The sequence below is a fragment of the Ptychodera flava genome, chromosome 15 (genome assembly GCF_041260155.1).
Source record: "Ptychodera flava strain L36383 chromosome 15, AS_Pfla_20210202, whole genome shotgun sequence".
NCBI lineage: Eukaryota > Metazoa > Hemichordata > Enteropneusta > Ptychoderidae > Ptychodera > Ptychodera flava.
In genome coordinates this window covers 14,714,987-14,735,509 of record NC_091942.1, presented here as the reverse complement: position 1 = coordinate 14,735,509, position 20,523 = coordinate 14,714,987, and the positions used below count along the sequence as shown (strand labels likewise).

The window sequence follows — 20,523 nt, the reverse complement described above, 5'->3', positions numbered from 1 at the left end:
TGTAAAAATGTATAGTTATACCATACCATACCATATCACTTCTTGTACACAACAGTATGCTCTGTAGTTTATGAAATTTCTGTATTCTTTGAATCGAATTTCCTTGACCTAACCAAAAACCACTACACAAATATGCACTTTTTTCAACGCAAAATAGAACATTGTTGAGTAAAACAACGGAAAATTGGTTCAGAGGGCTCACCAATAAATATTATCATTGGTCATCAAACGTTTGGTAGTCCGTAGACCAGTATCCGAGTAAACCTAGAGGTCCTGAAGACTAGCTTACTATCCTTGCATATATTCTTTATCACACAACTATGTTTGCACCAATTGATCTGTTGGAATTGTGAAATGGCAAATCACTGATCACGGTGATCACTTTGGTGTCCCTGAACCTCAGACTACTGGAGTTGCCCATCGCTGAATATTATACCACACTATTCATTGTGGGTACTTAGGTTTACACTGTAAACCATGCTAGTGAAGTTTTAGTTTGCACGATTTATTTGCAATCTGTTATAACATTGAAGATGTGTGTTTACCTTTGGCTTGTCTGCCGTTTTGCTGATGGGATTTGATGATTCTTCTAACACAGTAAGGGTTTCTAAAAGACGGTGTTGTGCCCTGAAGACGAAAAGCATATTTTGAAAATAAAATCTCTGCAATATGGCTTGTTAACTGTCGAGCAGCATAATTCAAAACTACCAGTATTTACAGTCGTATGCAGATAAGAATGGACAGTGAAATTGATCTAAATGTTATCACACTTGTGTAATTGGTTTGTAAAGTTGTTCCACAACTTTCCCCAGAAGCTGCACTGACTTGTTATAACTGCGGTGAAAATCAAAGAGCTTTTATGGACCTATAATAAACATACACCAGGGAGTACACTTTGCAGTGCACTTCACATACACAGACTCATATTACATTCCTTATATACCGCCGCTCTGAGTTACATTGTATCACAACTGAATCAGAGTCTAGTTGTCATTAGACTCTTGTTGCCTTTGCATTGTATAAAGTTCTTTGGCCAAAAAAAAAATGATCTACAGGAAAAGAGGTGTACACCAGGGGTGTACATAAGCCAGAAGTAGTAAGAGAGAAAGTTGTGGAAATGTAAGGGGATGGAAAGTCAGGAAATCTCAATTACAATTACAGCAGAAGCCTACTGTGAAACAACACTATCATCTGTCTTCAGTTTGCCACAACTCAACTAAAGTTACTGATCCTGTAGTAAATTTTGAAACAACTTTACAAACCAATTACTCAAGTGTGATAACATTTAAATCAATTTCACTGTCCATTCTTATCTGCATACGACAGTAATGAAAATGAAAAATATGAACATTATGGTAATTGTAATGTGGCAATATGTTCTTAAGATGTGTTGTCACTAAAATTCTACGTCAATTTCAAATTTATTGGCGGTAATTTTCTCAAAAGATTTCAACAGAAATTGTTTATGATATGACATGCTTGCTGATGTTACCTGCTGTCCATTGATGCAATCCTCTTCACAATGGTATCAAGTCTGTCTTCAGTCAATGTAGAATTAAGAGACTCTGTACTCTTATCAACCTGGAAACAAATACACACACAAATCATTGAGTCTTTTGCCTTAGGAAACATGGTATGTGTCTTTGCAATGACAACATCATATCCATGACAACTCAATTTTACAAAGACCAGAAAGAAGTATGGACACAGGGTAAATGTTACTGATATTCTCCATACAAAATTCTGAATGACTCTAAAAATCTTGGTTGACTCAGGAAATTTGGAATGCTAACTTTCTTTGACTGAATGATGAAAACAACATAATTATTTTAGCTGATGCATAATTCTGGGCAAGGAATATTCTCCACTGATATTAACTCAGCATCATTTGATTTGCATACTCAAACAATGCTTATTAAAATGCACTTTGCATAAATTAATCTATTCATTTATCAAGAATTTGTGGCAATAGTTCATTCATAACAGGTTTTTACAATTCTGCACAACTTATAGGCCGCAAAGAATGGATGAACATTCTATTTCCTGAAACAACTTTACACGGTATGAGCTATTTTGAATTTCTGCCAAGTTTAAATTTTTATAGCAACAAAATTTCAATAATTAGTGCTACGCGAAATCATCATAATGCTCCACAAGTTTTTTTTGATGTAGACCTGATAACAAAACTGTCAGAACACTGTTTGCACAAGTCAAACGGACAAAGAGTTATAAACTGCACCCTGTACCATACCTGAGAATCTGTTTTGGACGGAGTGGATGACCTTCTCTGGACGGCTTCATTCTCTGCTTTCATAGCAGCAACAAGTGCATTGGTATCCACATCTATTTCAGTCTCTGGGAGTCTTCTCGGATGTGCGGTCAATTTCACATTCTGTTTATTGCCTGCGATGGAAAATAGGAAAAACTTCCACCGTTAGCTTTTGTATAAAATTTCAATGCTACAAACCTGGATACCCAACAATTTATGAGACCCCTAGTCTTATGCGTTACCTCAATCTGATTATTTTCTGAAATACTCTTTACAAAGTTCATAAAATTGTTCTAGCAGATACCTATCGCACTGTTTTTTTGTAAAGTTTCCCACAAAGAAGCTTATTACAGTTAAATCTTTTTGAGTTCATTTATTTCATCTCAGTGTACATATCTTGGTTACCATTTTGAAGACAGCTACAACCCTGGCTGCATGTTCCACTTGACAATTCAAGACACACTTTGATGTTACATGCCCAATACAATGTACATGTACTGGAATGGCTCACCTTTACTGCTCTTTGAAGTGTTACTTTGTAGTACTGAATATTTTTCATCTTCTTTCCTTTTCGTTCTGAATTGATAATCAATATTACATATTGGTTAGAATCAGTATTTGCTATACTATAAGGCAATTTCTATAATAATAATTATAATAGTTATCCTTGATTGGAATTGCAAATGTGCATGGTCCATGTATCTGTATTACAGATTTAGAATGAAACAACACGAGTATTAAACGAGTGTCTTGAAGCAATGCAAACCAACAACTACAAATGATGACATGAAATCAAGAAGTCAATGAGTGACCTTTGACCTCGGTAAGTGCTAATTTGTACTTTACACCTTACATGGAATTTGTGTTGTTTACTACTCTGAACCTTACAAGTACTGTAAAATCATTGATTTTCACAGGGATTTAATTTCACTATTTTGATGATTGAGACATTTCACTGGGATTTAAGTTCTTGTTTTTGTCAGTAAAACAATACATTCTATTGTTATTTACATGTAACATTTTCACTGGGATTTACATGTAATTCAGCGGATTTTATGTTCAAGCGAAAATAGCGAAATTACATCCTAGTGAATAATTACATTAATATACTCCAAACTCTTCAATTTTTGCTAATAATAAATGCTTTGACATGAGTTTTAGTCTATTTTCATACAAGACCTCAAACTTACCTGTTTGAGGACGGCCTTTCTTCTCGAAAATCTAAAGGAAATGCATAAATTATATCAACTTCCAACAGCATACAGTCAATATATTCATAATCATATTTGAGTGCACAATAAGCTTAAACACTAATATGCAGTTATATAAATGACTTTGAAAATTTTTGTACTTTCTTTCCCAATGTTTTTTAGTTTATTAATGTATTTGATACCGCAACTTTGACAATAACATGCCTAATTTGCATTCAGCCATCCTGTTGGCTTGTTGGCTAAACCCAGGATTTATATTCTGTACTACTAGAAGAATTGGTTCCTGGATTGTGAATAACAAACTACAACTGAAACCTATGAATTGGAATGGCTGTGACATGAGAATAAAATGTCATCTGCCTAGGATTTTGACTCCCACAGCCTCTGGTAAATTTTGATTTTTATTACTCCTGAATAGCTCAATAAAGCTACTGATATACAGCTTGTCCAAGAAGTGCACAGTGATAGAAAACGGTCCCTCTGAGGATAGAACAGCACTGCTAGTGAGCAGTCAGCGTATTAGTAAGCAATAGAGAGAGTATGCACAAACGTGTGACTTGTACTGATGTGTTTTTGATCGTGACCATGGGCCCCTGAACTTTCATGAGGCATCCCTGTCTCGCTTTTGAAATAGAACTTTTATCATATTTTTTTCACATTATCATGAGGTAATGAACAGTGTGTCTGGGTATTTGGTAATGAACATGAGAACTTTCTTCAGAAAATAAGCAAATTTTCCTGGTTATTATTTAAATAATGACCTCATGATTATCCCCTGCCAATCTTGCTAACTTTCCCTGGAGGGGTCTGGCATCCACTGCCAAATAGCCTCCTTTGCCATTTATATCTTCAATAAGCAGATAAAAAGTACTCGGTATAAATACCTTTAGGTTTCGCCAACTCTAGAACGATGAGATCATCTGGAGCAAATTTATTTCCACTTTCAACTTCTAAACTATCAACCATGTCAATGTCTTCTTCAATTTCTTCATCTTCCATTAGTGGAGACTGATGCATACCGTGCCTCTGTATTTGAATATAATACTTGAACTTTTTAGTTGATGATTTCAGATGAGACATGAAACCCTCTGTCTTTTCTGGGTAATGGTTCATAATTTTCTTGTTTAACTAACGTAAAACAGGGGCAATACTTATTAACCTTGAAGTTAAAACTGTCTTCTCTACGTCTCATTATCTTCTTACATTTACACCCTTTTAAAGCCAATCACAGGTTCAAATATAAATATTGTTTCAGAAATTTCAAAGGTACATTACAGCAATACATTTCTTGAAACAGAAAGTTTTTAACTTCAATCAAATTTTCCCCAGGGAATCTCTATACCATTCTCTTCCAACATCATGAACAAAACATCAGGGGGTCACTGCACCAAGTTTGTTACTAGAGAAACTTTAAATCTGACAATGTTTCAAAGTGGAAAAGCTGCTATATCCTGTATTAACTCTTTCAGGGAATAACTCTCTTTTTTATTTTCACAAAAAACAACATGGTAGCAACTCCATTTACTCCACAGCCTTCAAAATGAGGCTAGACAAGAAGACCAGGAAAAGGACTGTAAAAATTTGACTGTCCAAAAATACTGTGCTTAAAGCACACTCTGCCCTTACAGAATTTTGCATTTTATGAACTTGAATTTTTCATACATTTGGATGCATCCTGTACTATACAGATATTAATAATGATTTAACTTTGCAAGAAGAGTAACAGCAATTAAATACAATTACATGATATATTCAAATACATCTTCATTTGACAGTATTAATCAGTATTGACCATAAAAAACTGTGATATCCTTGCAGGATGTCTTCAATGTCAATGTTTCAGTTATGGGTAGGCCTTACAGTGTTTATAGGAATAAAACATCAGCACTTCTAAAGTCTGGTGACTCACCTGATTTCTGTACTTGGCAATGCTGTCATGAATATCACAGTTCAATTCTAAACTTTGCCTCAATTTCTGAAAGACACCAATTATAAACAAAAACGCTTAAATTCCCCTCCATCTATATTTGAAATATTCTGATAGCAATGAGAAATTTCATTTCTAATTTTTAAATCCCTGCACTTTTCATTCGTATGTTCCCCGACCAAGGTGTGGTGTATGAACTAGACATTGATCTGTTACCATAGTAATTTTATGTACTTAACCTTTTCTCCACTATGGTTTGGTCCAGACCTAATGTCATCAATGGAGATCATGGACCTGTTCACTTGGAAAAGGGGTGAACAAGTCATAACTTACCTTGACATCATTGATACTCATCATCACAAAGTTGTCCTCTTCCCTGTCACTGTCATCAAAATCATCAAAATCTGAGGTTTCTGACTGAATGCCATCATCTACCTCAAGGCTATCAACAGTTTCAAAATCTTCTGAATATTCATATGCTGGGTCATTCTTGACTGAAAGTGTGAAAAAGACAAAGAAACAAATTAAAACTCTAATGATACAATATGAAAGCTATATGAAATACAAGTAAGATCCCTTGATTCTTTGAGCTAATATAGACTTTGAAAACCACAGTTAGAGGCTGGGATTATACTAGACTTCAAATGTACACACGGTTCTCCAAAACAGACTTTTTGAGAGGTGAACAACCCGAAACTCAACACTCAATTTCATATAATCAATTGGCTTCATCCAATTACAAACGCAAACAAATGATAAATTAGGTCTCTTGTACATCAATGTTTGTGTACAATTAAAACCAAATATTATGTATTGGAACATGAACTTGTAATGTAGCTCTAGAAGTACAACATGGAAAAGAATCTTAGAATAATACTAGAAACCATAAACAATTCAATAGAATATCAAGGGCTTTTTGAAGGGTGAGCCATCCCCCTTTTTTTCCAGCAGTCTATTCATATATTAATAACCATACTAAATATACATTTTCACAACAGAAGAATATATAAATCATACACTGTTGAGTAAAGTAGCCGCCGCTATGTTTTTCCAAGCTGTGGAGAACCCTGGCAAAAATATATATAAAGTTAATATTTACCAGGTGCGTGTATTTTCCTCTTGGGGCCTTGGTTTGTCTTTATTTCGATGGAACCCTGCAACATGATAATATTATTGAAAGGTACATGTAAAAGTTGACTTTGAAGGGTATTTACTGTCAGGATTCTAAGTTGCACAGGTTCTTTTGATATGCCGCTAGTTTCAGGTGATGATTTGTGACATATCAAATAGATCTATTTTTGGATACTACCAAGATTTAATGGGAGAACACACTGTGTTTTGATGTTCCTTATTTATTATTGATACTATTATGGTCACTGACATTGGAATAAGTAGTCCAAGGCTAACAAAGCAGTGTTTTCCCACTGATAGAAGAATAATAAGGTGGTGAAAAAGACGTCTTTTCTCAAAAGATTATTGATATGAATCAAGGTATGATTTACAATACATGAGGGGTCGAATTATTACAATGTGAATCAATAAACACTATTGTGGTGTGCAAAGAAACGTATTTTCATTTTTTTTCTGACAAATCCCATGGATTCTCATCAAACCTCGTTGGCTCCTTTACACAGAAGATTGTATTTTCCATGGATCAAATATCAAGCATCTTGACCAATCACGTTTTGTTACATTTCAAAAAGTGAAAGTAAAGTATTAAACTCTTCTAAAAGTTAACCAGTTCACGGTAATTTTTTTGCATAAAACTCTGCTATTCTCTATGGAAAAGTTGAGTGCTGTTCAGAAGAGCCACATATCAAAACATGGATATATCAAGGTATTTTTGTCTTTTGACAATTTGGAATTCAAGAATTAGTCGTTAATGCATGCTCACCTTTTGCCAATTTTTTCTTTGTACTTTACTAGGTGCTGTTCTTGCTCTTGAACTGTCAGGTGGATCATTGTCATAATCCATGTAATTAAAATGTTGTGGTTTGGCAACCCTGGGAAGATCTTTGAATAGAAAATACAAAATTAACTTGGGAGAACCAACTCTTAATAACTTTCTTCTTTTTGCATTTTTTATAATCTTGAAATAGAATAGATTATAAAGTTTATAGAAAACAAAGTATTTTGAGCATCTTTTTTTGAACTTTGACCTTTTCATTACCATGGCTACCACAATTGAGTCATTTGGATAGAATAACATGTAGGTTTATAGTTGGGGCTGGAAATGTTCTTGATGGTGCAGTACATGACAGTTTTTGTGCTGATTGTGAAATAAGATCACAATACAAGTTACATGTTCAAAAGAATGTTATTTACTACCTTCCAGAAATAAGTCTGAAGAGTGAATTTGATGTTTGTCACGCAAGTGAAAATTGACAAACAACTGTTAATGTCTTATTATTTTTACTGGAAAATTCTGACATTTCTGTGTGTGAGCCATGACATTCTTATCTTGTTTATCAGCAATTAAACAAGAAATGTCTGGGAGCTTTTCTGGGAGTATGAACATATTTCACTGCATGGGTATTACATTTTCCTTAACCATAAATACACAAAACCACAAATGTCATTCAGCTCACCTCCAGCTGTTTTAGGTTTCCGACTACTGTAAGGTGTTTTGACTCCAGCACGCGGTGTCTTGCTTGGATAATTCCTGCTAGTCTGTGGCTGAGCTCGACTGCCAGTATTAGCACCATTCAAATACAAGGCAAACCCTTGTTCTCGTTTCTCAATCTCAATCTGTTTCTCATCCTTCTGTTGAAGTTTCTTTATCAACCTATATTTTTTTAGAAAATACAAGAGAAATACGTTAATTCTTGGTCAGATTCGTGCTCACAATGTATGGCACAGAGTCACTTAGTAGAGACATCATAGTCAAAACTGCATTGCTAAATCACTACTGTTGAAAAAGAGTTGTTCAATAACTGAACTAAGTCGTTTCAATTTTCTGACCGCAACCCTTCCACATGTTGTGGAGTTCATGAAACACTCACACACATACTTTCTGTCATACACTGGACACAAACTCAATCAAAGCACTTAAACATCGCTAAAGTGGGCCTTGGGGTGCCTCCTCTACCTTTTTTTTTTAAGGCAAGATATACTAAATTTTCAATTTACAATTTACACTAACCCAAAAACTAAAAGTCTAAACCCTTTCAAGTTTGTATTTGATGTTCTTCCTTACAGGTAAGTCCCCAAATCAAAGTCATTTCAGGTGGGGCAGGGGGCTTAAAGCGACAGTCCCTGAGCCCTGGTTCTCACATTAGTTCTTGTTTTAATAACATTGACTATTTACACGATGTTAGTCCTATGTTCTCTTTAGAAAATAGTATCCTGTTACATGTAATAATCTCTTCAGACACGAAGCTAATAAACAACCTTATCCTTAAAAGGAAGTCTTGCAGAAAACATGGCAATATTTTCTTTTCTTCAAACATCATTTCTCTGCTTTGAGATCAATAAGACCCAAACACCTGTCCTGGGTGGGACCTTTACACAAATGTTGCCTTTGAAAGCCTCTCCGGAAGTCAGGAAATATTCTTGCATATCCTTATGCACAATTGTCATGGAGTCATTACAGTTAAACTTTTTGCTGGCCTGAGAACTTGGAAAATTACCTATTTTTCTGTTGCAGTAAGAAAAGGTACTCATCGTACGCTGGATCAACTTCTTCTTTTACCACAGAGATCTTCTGTGAAGAATAATTGTGAAGATATTTACGTGTTATCATTGTCAAATATATTACTCAGCGTCAAGAATGGACATTGTCATGTGCATTAATACTCACAAATTTAAGAAACTGAAATACTGTAGTAAAAATAGTTTTACCGGAATTTTTTTTAATTTCACTTACTCCTTCACTGGGCAGTTTTACATCACCAGAACCAACGTCCCAGTTTTTTCTGTGATATCCTGAAATACAAAATCAATATCACTATGAGTTGATAAAAAAAGCCACTCAAGTAAAGTTAATTTACATGTACTTTCTGAAGGGTGGTAGAAAACATCATCTGCAAAGAAAACACTGAAACAAAGTGTTCTTGATGAGACTCACAGATACAGTGTTAGCTTTTGTACAGTATGGAAGAGGCTTATGATAGTTGGGCTTATAGTGTGCCATTGTTTGGAATCACAAATACCATACATCTCACAATATGAAAGAAATCAACACTGAAACTGAAATAAAGTTCAACTATTTTCTGACTGTGTCAAACAGCATCAAACATCGCTAAAGCTAGTCACCTCAGATCTTGAAGCTCCATTTTTAAAAAGCGACTACATATTAGTGTAGAGCATGTAGAACAGTTGGCAACTTAGAATCAGGATCTTGTCTGTGACGTACACTATCTTGTATAAATGTCTATGAATTAAAAGATCAAGTTTCAGTAGCAGTTTTGCTCATATAATACATTCCTAGTCTACTCTATAGATAGAGGCTTCCCCTACTTTGAAGAAGGTGAATACATCCACCTTTTGAAAGATGGGTGGAGCAAAATACGTCATCATTGAACCTGTGTTAAAGAAAACATTTTCCTGGGAACAAAAAGGGGTAAATTTCAAGAAAAAAGCACTGCACACTAGCTGTGCTATGCTTGGAGTCTTTTCTCATGGGAGGCCTCATTCCTGTTGTTCACAGCTCTTGAAAAATTTACACACTTTTGCAAAATTGCAGAGTATATAATCTTCCCCTATTTAAATCAGCTGGTGATAGTATTCTTAATGGAAATGTTGTCTATATAAATTAAAGCTGGACAAAAATGTCAAATCCTACACAGTTAATTAATTTCCTTTTTTCATACACTATTTGTTGTATCAAAGATGTCTGTGGAATACACAATATGATTAAATATGATGTTGAATCACTGGATACTGTTTTCTTGTCATTTCACTTGTCACCTGTCCAACAGTACACCCGGCTCAAACCACTGCCACATTGGCCCTATCAAATTACAAATAAGGCACGTTCTGCTACTTACTGTCCATGTTGAAGTGAGGACTTAACCAAGAATACTAAATTCAGCTAGCATCCTATGCAGACATGTCGGATAACGGCGGAAATGTGTTGTTTACATCCATCATCTGTCGTTGCTCGCTTTCCTTATTTTGTGCTATGTGTGTGAGATGTTTGTTCGTAATACAATACTCCACCTCACTGACAACGCCACCAACGTTTCACGTACTTCCCCACGTTTTCAGCCTGCAGTGCCTCAAATTATGTTTTAGCGTTTTAAAAGAACTACAGTTGCGAGCATATTTATCATATTTTTATCACTCTAAAACTTTTTTCAAATAGCAATAGACGGGTGAATACAACGATGATCAAGGGGAAGCCCATAACTATTTTGTTTTTAGATCTCGAACTCGATACTGCAAACAGCTGCTTGCTAGCTCAGCTGTGGGCGTTCGTGGTGTTTCAGTTGCATTTTGCAATATAGCTCGTGTGTGTAGGTAAACATGACAATATCACGTTTATGAACACGTGTTTCTCTGTGGACACCTGGCTCTGCACGAATTCAACCGCATTACTGAACCGTTGCTCAAGATTCGCGTGATTTACAAGATTTAGTCTCAGTTGGCGTGAAATGGAAAACGAAGGGGATCCTTCAGAGGAGAAACCCGGTACAGAGAGAATGTCAACACAACATCATGTCAATCTGCAGCCCCCAGATCTGCAGCCTGTCTGTCGGCGACTTGGGTACGTCTATGTTTATGATTTGCAACAGTGCGTTAGTGAGCCACGAAACCGCCGCATATCGTATTTTTTTGCAGTGGCCGGGAAACGACTGCACGTATACCATCGCTGCGCTGCATGCACGCTGTCCCTAACGTGGTGATTTGGGATCGCCAACATGTAGCTCCAACCATGGACGGCTTTTTTACGTCCTTGCTCCAAGTCCAACGGATATTGCAAGGCATTGCAGTACGGTATCATGGAAAAGTGAATCTAACATTGTTCAAAAATGGAGGTAGAATATATCATAAATGGGAAAAAAACTCTAGTTACTGTAAATCCATGAGTATACAGTGAAAGGTGTGAGTGCGTGCATATGCACGTGTCCACATTTTCACAACAGTAAATGAATGGTTAGATCTCCAGGTACCTATTATTTTTACCAGTAAGCATATTATCACACCACACCAAGTTAAGGAGAAAAGGAAAAGTAGTTTGTCCGATTCAGTGATTGGTCTGTTCCCAGTTATCATCCAAAATATACTTGATACCTTCAAGAAAAAACTCATCTTATGTAAAGTGGCAGTCCTCAATCCATGCTTCTTAAATTGGTGGTTGTTGACATTGAGAGTTGAGTCTTCTATTCTCCTGCGAAAGTTGTGCCTAGTATGTCACTTTCCAGAGTCACAAAATTTCGGCCAAGTCAAAATATTGCAGATGTCGTTTTTACAGTAGTGCCATTGAAATTGCAAGTCACATAAGTAGCTCAAATGTGGTCTACATTAACTTTGTTTGAACTATTTCAACTCCAAGGGATGGTTTGCATTATGCCCAGTTGTGGTTCAATTTTCCAAATCAGTAGAATATATTTTAGAATATAGAATAGAATAGAATAGAATAGAATAGAATAGAATAGAATTTAATCATAGGTTATAATAACATTTCTTAGGAAAATAAAAAGTAAGATTTTTTCAACAGAATGGGACATCCCCTTTCTAGTAATAAGTTTTTTTTTTCACTTTCCAATAATAGAAAGCTTAGTTATTCATACTGAGAAACCAGAGATGATTTTCTATATTTTGCTGATATCACTCTTTGGAAATGATGTAATGGTGATGTCATCACTCAAAGTCTCACTTCATGGTGTAATATTCTCATTCTGGCACTGGCTGTTCTCTCATACAGTGGTCAAGAATTGTTGGCTCTGAAGAAGCTCAATCCAAGTCTGCCTGTCAGAGGGGAAAAAGAAACTATACCAGATGATTCACCATGGCAGGCTCAACGTCTGAAGGAAGCCTACAATACACAGAAAATGATCCTTTCAGAGGAGAGAGGAGTTCGACTGTGAGTAGTTTTATGAGAAATTTTTGTATGCAAACTGCTCATTTAATAGCAACTCCAGTATTACTCAAGATTAATATTGTATGTTTTGATTTGATTTGATTTGATTTGATTTGATTTTAGTTTGCTTTTGATTAAAGGTATACTGTCACCTGTTCCAATTTTGCCACAGTTACCATGGAAGGAGAAAATCTAACCGATCACAGATGTTAAGCAGGTGGCCGCTTTTTAAAAACAGCGCCCTCACATAGGCATTTTGAATACCAAGGAACATCCCTTTGATCATATATGGGCATATTAAGATTACAGGTGACTGTCTACCTTTAAGCCTCTACTCAACTGATATAAATTCCCGGGCCAAATAAGGTCAAATTGCCACGCCAATTTTATGCACGCCTGACCTAAGATGATAAAATATTTTACAAACTATGCATATTGGTGCACAGCAGACAAATAGAATTTCCAGTAATTCCCAAATTTATTGAAATAGTGAAGAAATCTTTTGTTTCAGTCTATTCAGAAGGCCCATTGGTTGGGTAGACTGGGATGGTCCATTGAGGGCGCTCTTTGCATTCCCCTTATGCAAGGAGCATCCAGTCTGAACTGGTCATGTTGCTAGGGTACTAGAAAAATGATGTATTTTAACTTGATAGAAGTGAATGAACCTTCACTTTCGAAAGCAAGGGCAGCATATAATATTCAGCCTCTTTGCCTGTTAACGTCAAATGAAAATATTACAACGCAGGCTCAACCCTTTGAGTTCCAAAGTCAATTTCTCTCGCCTCTGTAAAATATAATGCAGACAATTTCTTTCCAAGCTAGGCAGTTTCTTTTCACATTTTTCTTAAAATTTTGATAAAAAACTGTAGCCTCTTAAAATTCTTGTCTGTTCAAAATTCTTGTCTGAAATTATCAAAACAGTTACAGAAAAATTCATCAAAATTGGTAAAATGTAGCGCTAAAATTAGGTGGGAAAAATTACAGGGTTAATTTGCAAGTTCATACTTTATTTTGAACTGGATCCATAAGTTTTCAATTTTGTACTAAAATTTTATAATTACCAATAGTGGCAGCATTGCAAGAGCTATATGGCACAGTGATGTCAGTCTGGCAGAAGTCACTGCAGAAAAGGTAAGACCCGAAACTCTGGTTCTCCATCAAACAAATCTCAGCATGTTTTGATACGAGTCAAGTTAACTGTAATCCATCTACATAACACAGCAACTAGTCACTATGTTATGCACAGGGACAACACTAGTATTTCTAATAGTTCACACTAATGCATGTAGCCCAAAAACCAGCAAAGAAACCACTGCAGATGCTTGCTGGTGTCAGAAGGGTTGATAATTTTCTTTTGGAAAGAGTCTAATTCTCAACACAGTTTCTTGTTTTTTTTAAGACAATGATTCTATCATCCAAAGTATAGACTTTTTTCCTGTCAGGTGTATTGCTCTTCAAAGTGCCAACAGATGAAAAAATACCAGTATATGTTTCTCCTGCAAAATCTGTTACTTGGCTCTTTTTTTTGATTTTAGGGAAAATTTTGGCTGACCATGGGTCACCATAGAATGGGAAAGAAATGGCTGTACCCTGAGGAGACATTATTTCTCATTGATGTTGTAAGTATCATGGGAGCTGTATGATGGTTGAGACTTACAAAGAGGATATCATATCTTGGTTTCAAAGACAATAGAGTATTATGCAAGGACTTTACATATAATGAAAACACTACAACCATGTGTATTGGTATATTCCTATAACTTTCCATAGATCCCTAATACTTTGTTATAGTGATCAGAGAATTTTGGTAGAGAGGGGTAAATTTGAGTGTGTGTGGTAGCATTTCAAGTTGCAAAGTAGTGCAAAAAGAATAATTACTGACTGAAATAACTTTTGCTTGAACTTCTGTGGGTTTTTCATTAGCTACAGTAACTATAGACTATAGTCTATGGAAGCTATTTGGATGGGTATCCATCCGGCGTCAGTCTGTATGTATGTATGTTTCCTGATCCAGTAAAATTTCATGACGACATGTGCTCATTAAAGAATAAGATTTTGATGTATAATATTGATCAAAAGTTAATTTGAAAATGAATGAATTGCTACTTTTCACAGGGTGCATTGGAACTGTTCTTTGATGGGATCACTTTATCAGTTCAAGAAGCCTATGCAATGCTGATACCGGAACACATACCAATGGAATATTACCAGGTATGAAGTAACCTTGTATTCCAGCATGGAATTATTCTGTCAAAGTGTACCTTTGCAGGAAAAGACAACTTTTACTAGTTGGAATTACACACTTTCAGTATATAACAATAAAAAATCATTCGTCAAACCTTGGAACTTTCTTTTTTAGTTTACATTATAATAAACTGAAGAGAATTTGGATAATCAGTGAAATATCATATTTTCAAAATTGTCTTTCTGGGATTTATAATAAATGAAAAAGTGCAGAGTCACAGTGATTTCATCACTAATAAATGTTGTATGATGTGTTGTCGTTTCATCGATAATGTTAACTAGAATTTTGAGTCGACTATGAAAATTCACCTAAATAGAAAACTAAATACACATTTAATGAAACCAAAGGTACCTTTCATACTTGAATGTAGGAAATGAATAATTGTGTTATGCCTTCATGTTATTATTTCATTTTATCTCACTTGCTTCAGGTGTACAGCCATCTCCAAACCCTCGGATATATAGTAACAAGGCATCATGGGTAAAAGGACCTCTTATATACAAGAATGTCAAGGCATATGTGCTTCTCGACAGTCCAATTTTGACTTCAACATCTTAGAAAAGCTTGCTTGTTGAGTAAGTCCAGGAAAGAGTAAATTATCACAGTGGATGTCTGCATCTACAGAGTACGAGTTTGTGTTATTGGTACTATTGTAAGATTTCTTTCAATTTGTGCAAAGTTATTGAGTGTACACGATATGAAATCAAGAAACCCTGAGATAAGCTCCATTGTACTAAAAAATATTCAGCATCAGTTTAATTTGCATTCCTTGGCACTTGCCTTGTCTTCCAGGTCAAACTTCACTCAATATGAAAAATCCATCAGGTTGGACCAGTATGTTTCCAGATCCAGAAACTCACCTTTACAGGCAATGAACTGGCAACAGGAGAGTTCTGAAAGCAATGAGCCAGCAAGTACAAGCAGTGAATGTGACGGCAGATACATACGACACTATACTCCACTCACAACAACAGGAAGCAGTGGGGATTCTCAGTCCCCCAAATCATTGTTGTCTGAATCTGAATCTGAATCTGGATCGGATGGCTCTCAAGATTCACTTGATGAATTTTCTGATGGGACTGTGGTAATACCAGAAGAGAAGGCTAAATCTGAATCTGATTATTCCATCAATCTACTTGAATTCAAAAGAAAGATGGAGAGAAGGGACAGGGAAGATGTTGAAGGAGGAGGGGGTGACAGAAAGAGGCAAAGGAAACAAAATGACAAGAACAAGGGGGATATCAAAAGTACTGATAAGAGTGTCAATGGAAAAGAACATCTGGGGAATTTAAAAGTAAACGAAAAAGACAATAAGAGGGAAAAGGGAACGGCCAGGAAAAGATCTAGGAGTTGGGAACACAACAGCAAGCAGCGGCCATACTCCTCAGATAGTTCTGACTATTTCAAGAGGCGGCCCCAGGCTTCACATGACAATGAATTTGGCACTGTGGAATCAACAGTTGATCTAAACGACGTCTTCGATGTGTTCAGAGATCTAGCCAAATGTCCGGTGCCCATGGGAACAGGCCTTGCGATCACAAATGAGCTGTGGACAGACACGGAGACGAGACACTCCAACTGGAATTTCAACCAGATCCTCCTGCCAAACCAGGCTGAGGACATTCCGCTGAATGAGTTACCGGTCATGAAACCAGGCCTGCTGCCGGAGAGCATAGAGTCTGCCACCAGAGAGAAACTCCAGATGGATGCAAATAACATGCTCAAACTCCAACAGCTGATCTGCATCTCTAACAGTGTCATGAAAACCTCCGAGTCAATGGCAGCAATGTCCAAGACCGTATGTGAACGCGTGAAAGCCATTGGGACAATGCATCCACACACGAGCAAAGCAGAGAAGACAGGATTGTTGGGAAAAGCAAGGAATTGGTCAGAATTTAAGAAGCTGCAAAGACAACAACAGAAGAATTCTGTCTCCAAAAACGGAAGTCCCTGGGAAGGAGACAGCATACAGCCACTGGTTCAACCAGCAAGTGCTATGAATACAGGTTAGCGCCCTCAACAAATTGTTGATATTTATGATCTTTCAGTTTTACAATTTTCAACTTTGTATGTAATCTACCACTATTAGGCGTTTTAGTAGAGCAATGTAAGAAAAATTCCATCATACAAAGTTTTGATGTTGAAGTTTTTACAACAAACATTTTACTTAATCATTCTCAGATATTTAAGTGTTCTATCAGGGAATGTATTAATGTTCTTCATGAGATTCCTAAATGTTAAAGTATCTGGTCTTAATTTTACCGAGAATTTGGTTAACAGATTTTGATCACAGATGACAAAAATAAACTGCAAAGTATATCAGGATTTTGTGTGCATGTACATCCATCTTATAACTTGACCTTGATGCATCTCAAATGGTCAGGTTGATCTTGCAGTGGTAACATACCTCATCGTTTGTGGTTGTGCATTTCTTTGCTTTCTATTTTCCAACTTTCAAAACATAACCACTAAAATATACTTAGTGTGTCCATGCTTCAAGTTAAAAGGGACTGTGGCTAAACACATTCTTTTTTTCCTGCAGCAAGTCTTCTTGATCAGCTGAAAATAATTCCAAATGTAAATATGAGTGGAGATAGAAGGTAAGTTGCCTGCAGTAGGCATGATCTTACAGAACTGAAAAGTATGCGCCATGAAAAAAATCATTTCTGATTCAAGCTTATCTTTCCTGACATGTACTCTGTAAGTTACTATCACTTTTAGATTTTAGTCTGCTCTGAACGCAGTAAAAAGCTGGATTGAGCTAAAACCTACTTGCATTTTCACTTACTTAAAGCACAATATTTGATAGTGGGTTAAAGCAGCAAAAATCATGTTTATGGTATACCTGTTTTCAGGGCTTCCAAATATTCAAGTTTTTGTTAGTCCCCGCGGACGAAGTCCGGCGGGGACTTATAGATTGGGTCCCGTCCGTCCGTCCGTCCGTCCGTCCGTCCGTCATCAACAGTTTCTCAGACACTGCTGAACCAATTTTGTTCAAACTTGGCACAAAGGCATAGCACTATGACCTACAGATGCACATCGATTTATTTTGCGATACGATCCAATATGGCCGCCAGACGGCCATTTTATTACAAATTTTTCATGTACGGAGCCATAACTCAGACAAGTTTCAACCGATTTTATTCAAAGTTGGTACAAGGACATTGACCAATGTCATAGATATGCACGTCAATTTGTTTTGTGATATGATCCAATATGGCCGCCAGGCGGCCATTTTGTTACGATTTTTTCATGTACAGAGCCATAACTCAGGCATGTTTCAACCGATTTTATTCAAAGTTAGTACAAGGACATTGACCTATGTCATATATATGCATGTCGATTTGTTTTGTGATACGATCCAATATGGCCTCCAGGCAGCCATTTTATTACGATTTTTTTCATGTACAGCGCCATAACTCAGACATGTTTCAACCGATTTTATTCAAAGTTGGTACAAGGACATTGACCAATATCATAGATATGCACGTCAATTTGTTTTGTGATATGATCCAATATGGCTGCTGTGCAGCCATTTTGTTATGATTTTTTCGTGTACAGAGCCATAACTCAGGCATATCTCAACTGATTTTATTCAAAGTTGGTACAAAGACATTGACCTATGTCATACATATACACATTGATTTGTTTTGTGATACGATCCAATATGGCCGCCTTGTGGCCGTTTTTCTTATGATTTTCAATGTCCTGAACCATAACTCAGACGCGTATCAAGCAAATTTATTCAAAGTTGGTACAAGGACATGGTAGTATACATATGTACTTCGATATAATATGTACTTTAATTTGTTTCTCGATATGGTCCGATATGGCCACATGGTACGTGGCAATTTTGTTATGTTTTTTCATGTCGAGAGCCATAACTCTGGCAAGTCTCAACTGCATTAAACTTTATGAAATATGGCACCGGTGATTTTCTATTAGTGTTAGGATAGTATGAAAAAATGTTTGGCAACATCCTGTCAACTAATTCCCAGTTGACTCATTTAATGACCTTTAGGATAGTGGCCTACATTGGTTTTATGTTTTTCATCACCATGGAACTCATTCTTGGCCATTGAGTGCCATCTGTATCAAAGTATTTTTATCACAGGACCTGTAATCAAAGTACCCATTAGCAAGCGGGGACTGTGTCATCAACGATGACTTGTTTAAATTGTATGAGTTATGTCTTTCTGGCTTCATCTAGCTTGACCTGATGGTGAAATTTGGCAGGATAAGAGTTCATATTTTTAGAGAACTGCACTTTGTTTTCTTCAGTTTGAAAATGGGGCCCTTATGTCAACCCTGGTAAATTAGGGTATTGGCGCAATGGAAGTTTCAACATTCCCAATTATTCAGGTTGCAAGTGACCAGTTCTGTTTTTATGATGTTATTATAGACATACCTCCATGAGAACTGTATTGTGATTACAAAAAGAAACTTGTAGACTTTTTAGAATGAACTTTAATACAAATTTGAAAATTCACAAGATTTTCAAAAATTTGAAATATTGCAGATCATTTGATGAAAATACTTCTAATTTTGGTTGCATTTTGAATGTCCAATATACTGTGCGAACAATTCAGTTACTGTGCCCTCTATGTTATATTGTAACTTCGCATCATGCAACCTCTTGAAAATTTGTACAAATTCCTGCAATACAATAGTTCATGTCATGATAAAATAGATGGATTTAATTTTCTGTGGCATTTACTGAATATTCCTGTCAGAACATTGGATAAAACAAAAGTGTGAAAACTTGTTAAAGAATATTCAGTTATTTTTATCCCACTTATTACCAAAATTCTTGTAAACAGCCAAATATCTTTTTTTTTTGCAGATTTTTAAAAGAAGTATCCTCATCAGTTCAGATTGTATTTGACATTTACTTACCGGATTCTAGATACAGGAAATCAAACCCTGGCAAGCCTCATCTCCGAGTGTCCATCATGACGTAAGTATCAAATATCACAGACGGTTAAACCCTCAGCTCTGTCTTGACTTGGTTTCACCCATTATTTTGATGGGGTGAACAGGTTTGAGAGTGCAGATCTATATCATTCAATGGTTTATGTAACACTGTCACATTATTATAAAGAGCAAGTGTGAGTAAATCCATGCAGCATTTGGTATTACCCCAACCAGTTTCAGAACAAGTCAAATTTTCCAATTCTAGTCTGCTAGTCTTGCGTACATTCATGTATCGTACATGTGTAAGACCATATTGTTCATTGGTCCATCAGACAACTGATTAGAAATGGCAAATTCAGATCATTTTGTCAGACCAGGAAAGTTAGTTTTCCACCTCTAAACTGTAGATTTGTTCACACCTATATAGTCTTGTATGTGGCTGTGAAAGAATACGTTTGCACAAAATATTCAAACAATTTACAAACAACTTGGGAAGATAAATTTTGCACAATGTAAGAAGAGTGCTGTCAACAAAAAAGTTTTCAACAAATTGCTCCGAAGCAATCCAGATTTTAATAATAAATTTTTCTCTTGTATGGATATTATCGTGAATGAACAACAGTGAAAGCATCTGTTTCACACAGCTACCCCAGATGTCTTTCTGACACATTTCATTCTTGATTTATTTCCTCCAGTTATGAAGACCCTCCACCGTCACTGCACACCATAGCTACCCTGATGAGCCAGAGTCAAGGCGTTCCATTACTGTGGGCTGTCCTTGACAACGGTGACATCACATTCAATGCATTTCATGATGTCAACATACCCCGTGATATTAACCTCGGATAGACTGACTCTTGTCATCTGCTGCATACATGAAATTTTCAGTCTGGTGTATTCAAGTGGCATAATATATATATATATATATATATA

At 36.2% G+C, this 20,523-nt stretch overlaps 2 protein-coding genes across 4 annotated transcripts in view; one reads left to right on the top strand and one right to left on the bottom strand.

Moving 5' to 3' along the window:
* LOC139151270 (protein KATNIP homolog) overlaps positions 1-10,555 on the bottom strand; it is a 30,801-nt gene extending 20,246 nt beyond the window's left edge. For 2 of the 3 annotated variants that reach the window (XM_070723942.1, XM_070723943.1), the window contains exons 1-14: positions 10,396-10,531; positions 9,273-9,331; positions 9,037-9,110; positions 7,996-8,192; positions 7,302-7,420; positions 6,507-6,561; positions 5,741-5,901; positions 5,390-5,455; positions 4,365-4,506; positions 3,460-3,490; positions 2,781-2,845; positions 2,252-2,403; positions 1,493-1,581; positions 546-627 (exon numbers count right to left, since the gene is read on the bottom strand). In XM_070723942.1, coding sequence (XP_070580043.1) covers positions 546-627; positions 1,493-1,581; positions 2,252-2,403; positions 2,781-2,845; positions 3,460-3,490; positions 4,365-4,506; positions 5,390-5,455; positions 5,741-5,901; positions 6,507-6,561; positions 7,302-7,420; positions 7,996-8,192; positions 9,037-9,110; positions 9,273-9,331; positions 10,396-10,402 — 1,299 coding nt within the window. In that variant the 5' untranslated portion in view covers positions 10,403-10,531. Of the gene's footprint in view, positions 1-545; positions 628-1,492; positions 1,582-2,251; positions 2,404-2,780; positions 2,846-3,459; positions 3,491-4,364; positions 4,507-5,389; positions 5,456-5,740; positions 5,902-6,506; positions 6,562-7,301; positions 7,421-7,995; positions 8,193-9,036; positions 9,111-9,272; positions 9,332-10,395 lie in introns of all 3 variants that reach the window. The other variant, XM_070723941.1, reaches the window with a different exon arrangement.
* Positions 10,556-10,840: 285 nt separating this feature from the next.
* LOC139151271 (tRNA-splicing endonuclease subunit Sen54-like) lies at positions 10,841-20,523 on the top strand. The gene is made up of 10 exons (XM_070723944.1): positions 10,841-11,114; positions 12,276-12,434; positions 13,499-13,562; positions 13,967-14,050; positions 14,547-14,642; positions 15,107-15,156; positions 15,469-16,682; positions 17,219-17,276; positions 19,520-19,633; positions 20,286-20,523. Exons 1-10 carry the CDS (start codon positions 11,002-11,004, stop codon positions 20,437-20,439), a joined length of 2,106 nt encoding a protein of 701 aa, XP_070580045.1. The 5' UTR covers positions 10,841-11,001; the 3' UTR covers positions 20,440-20,523.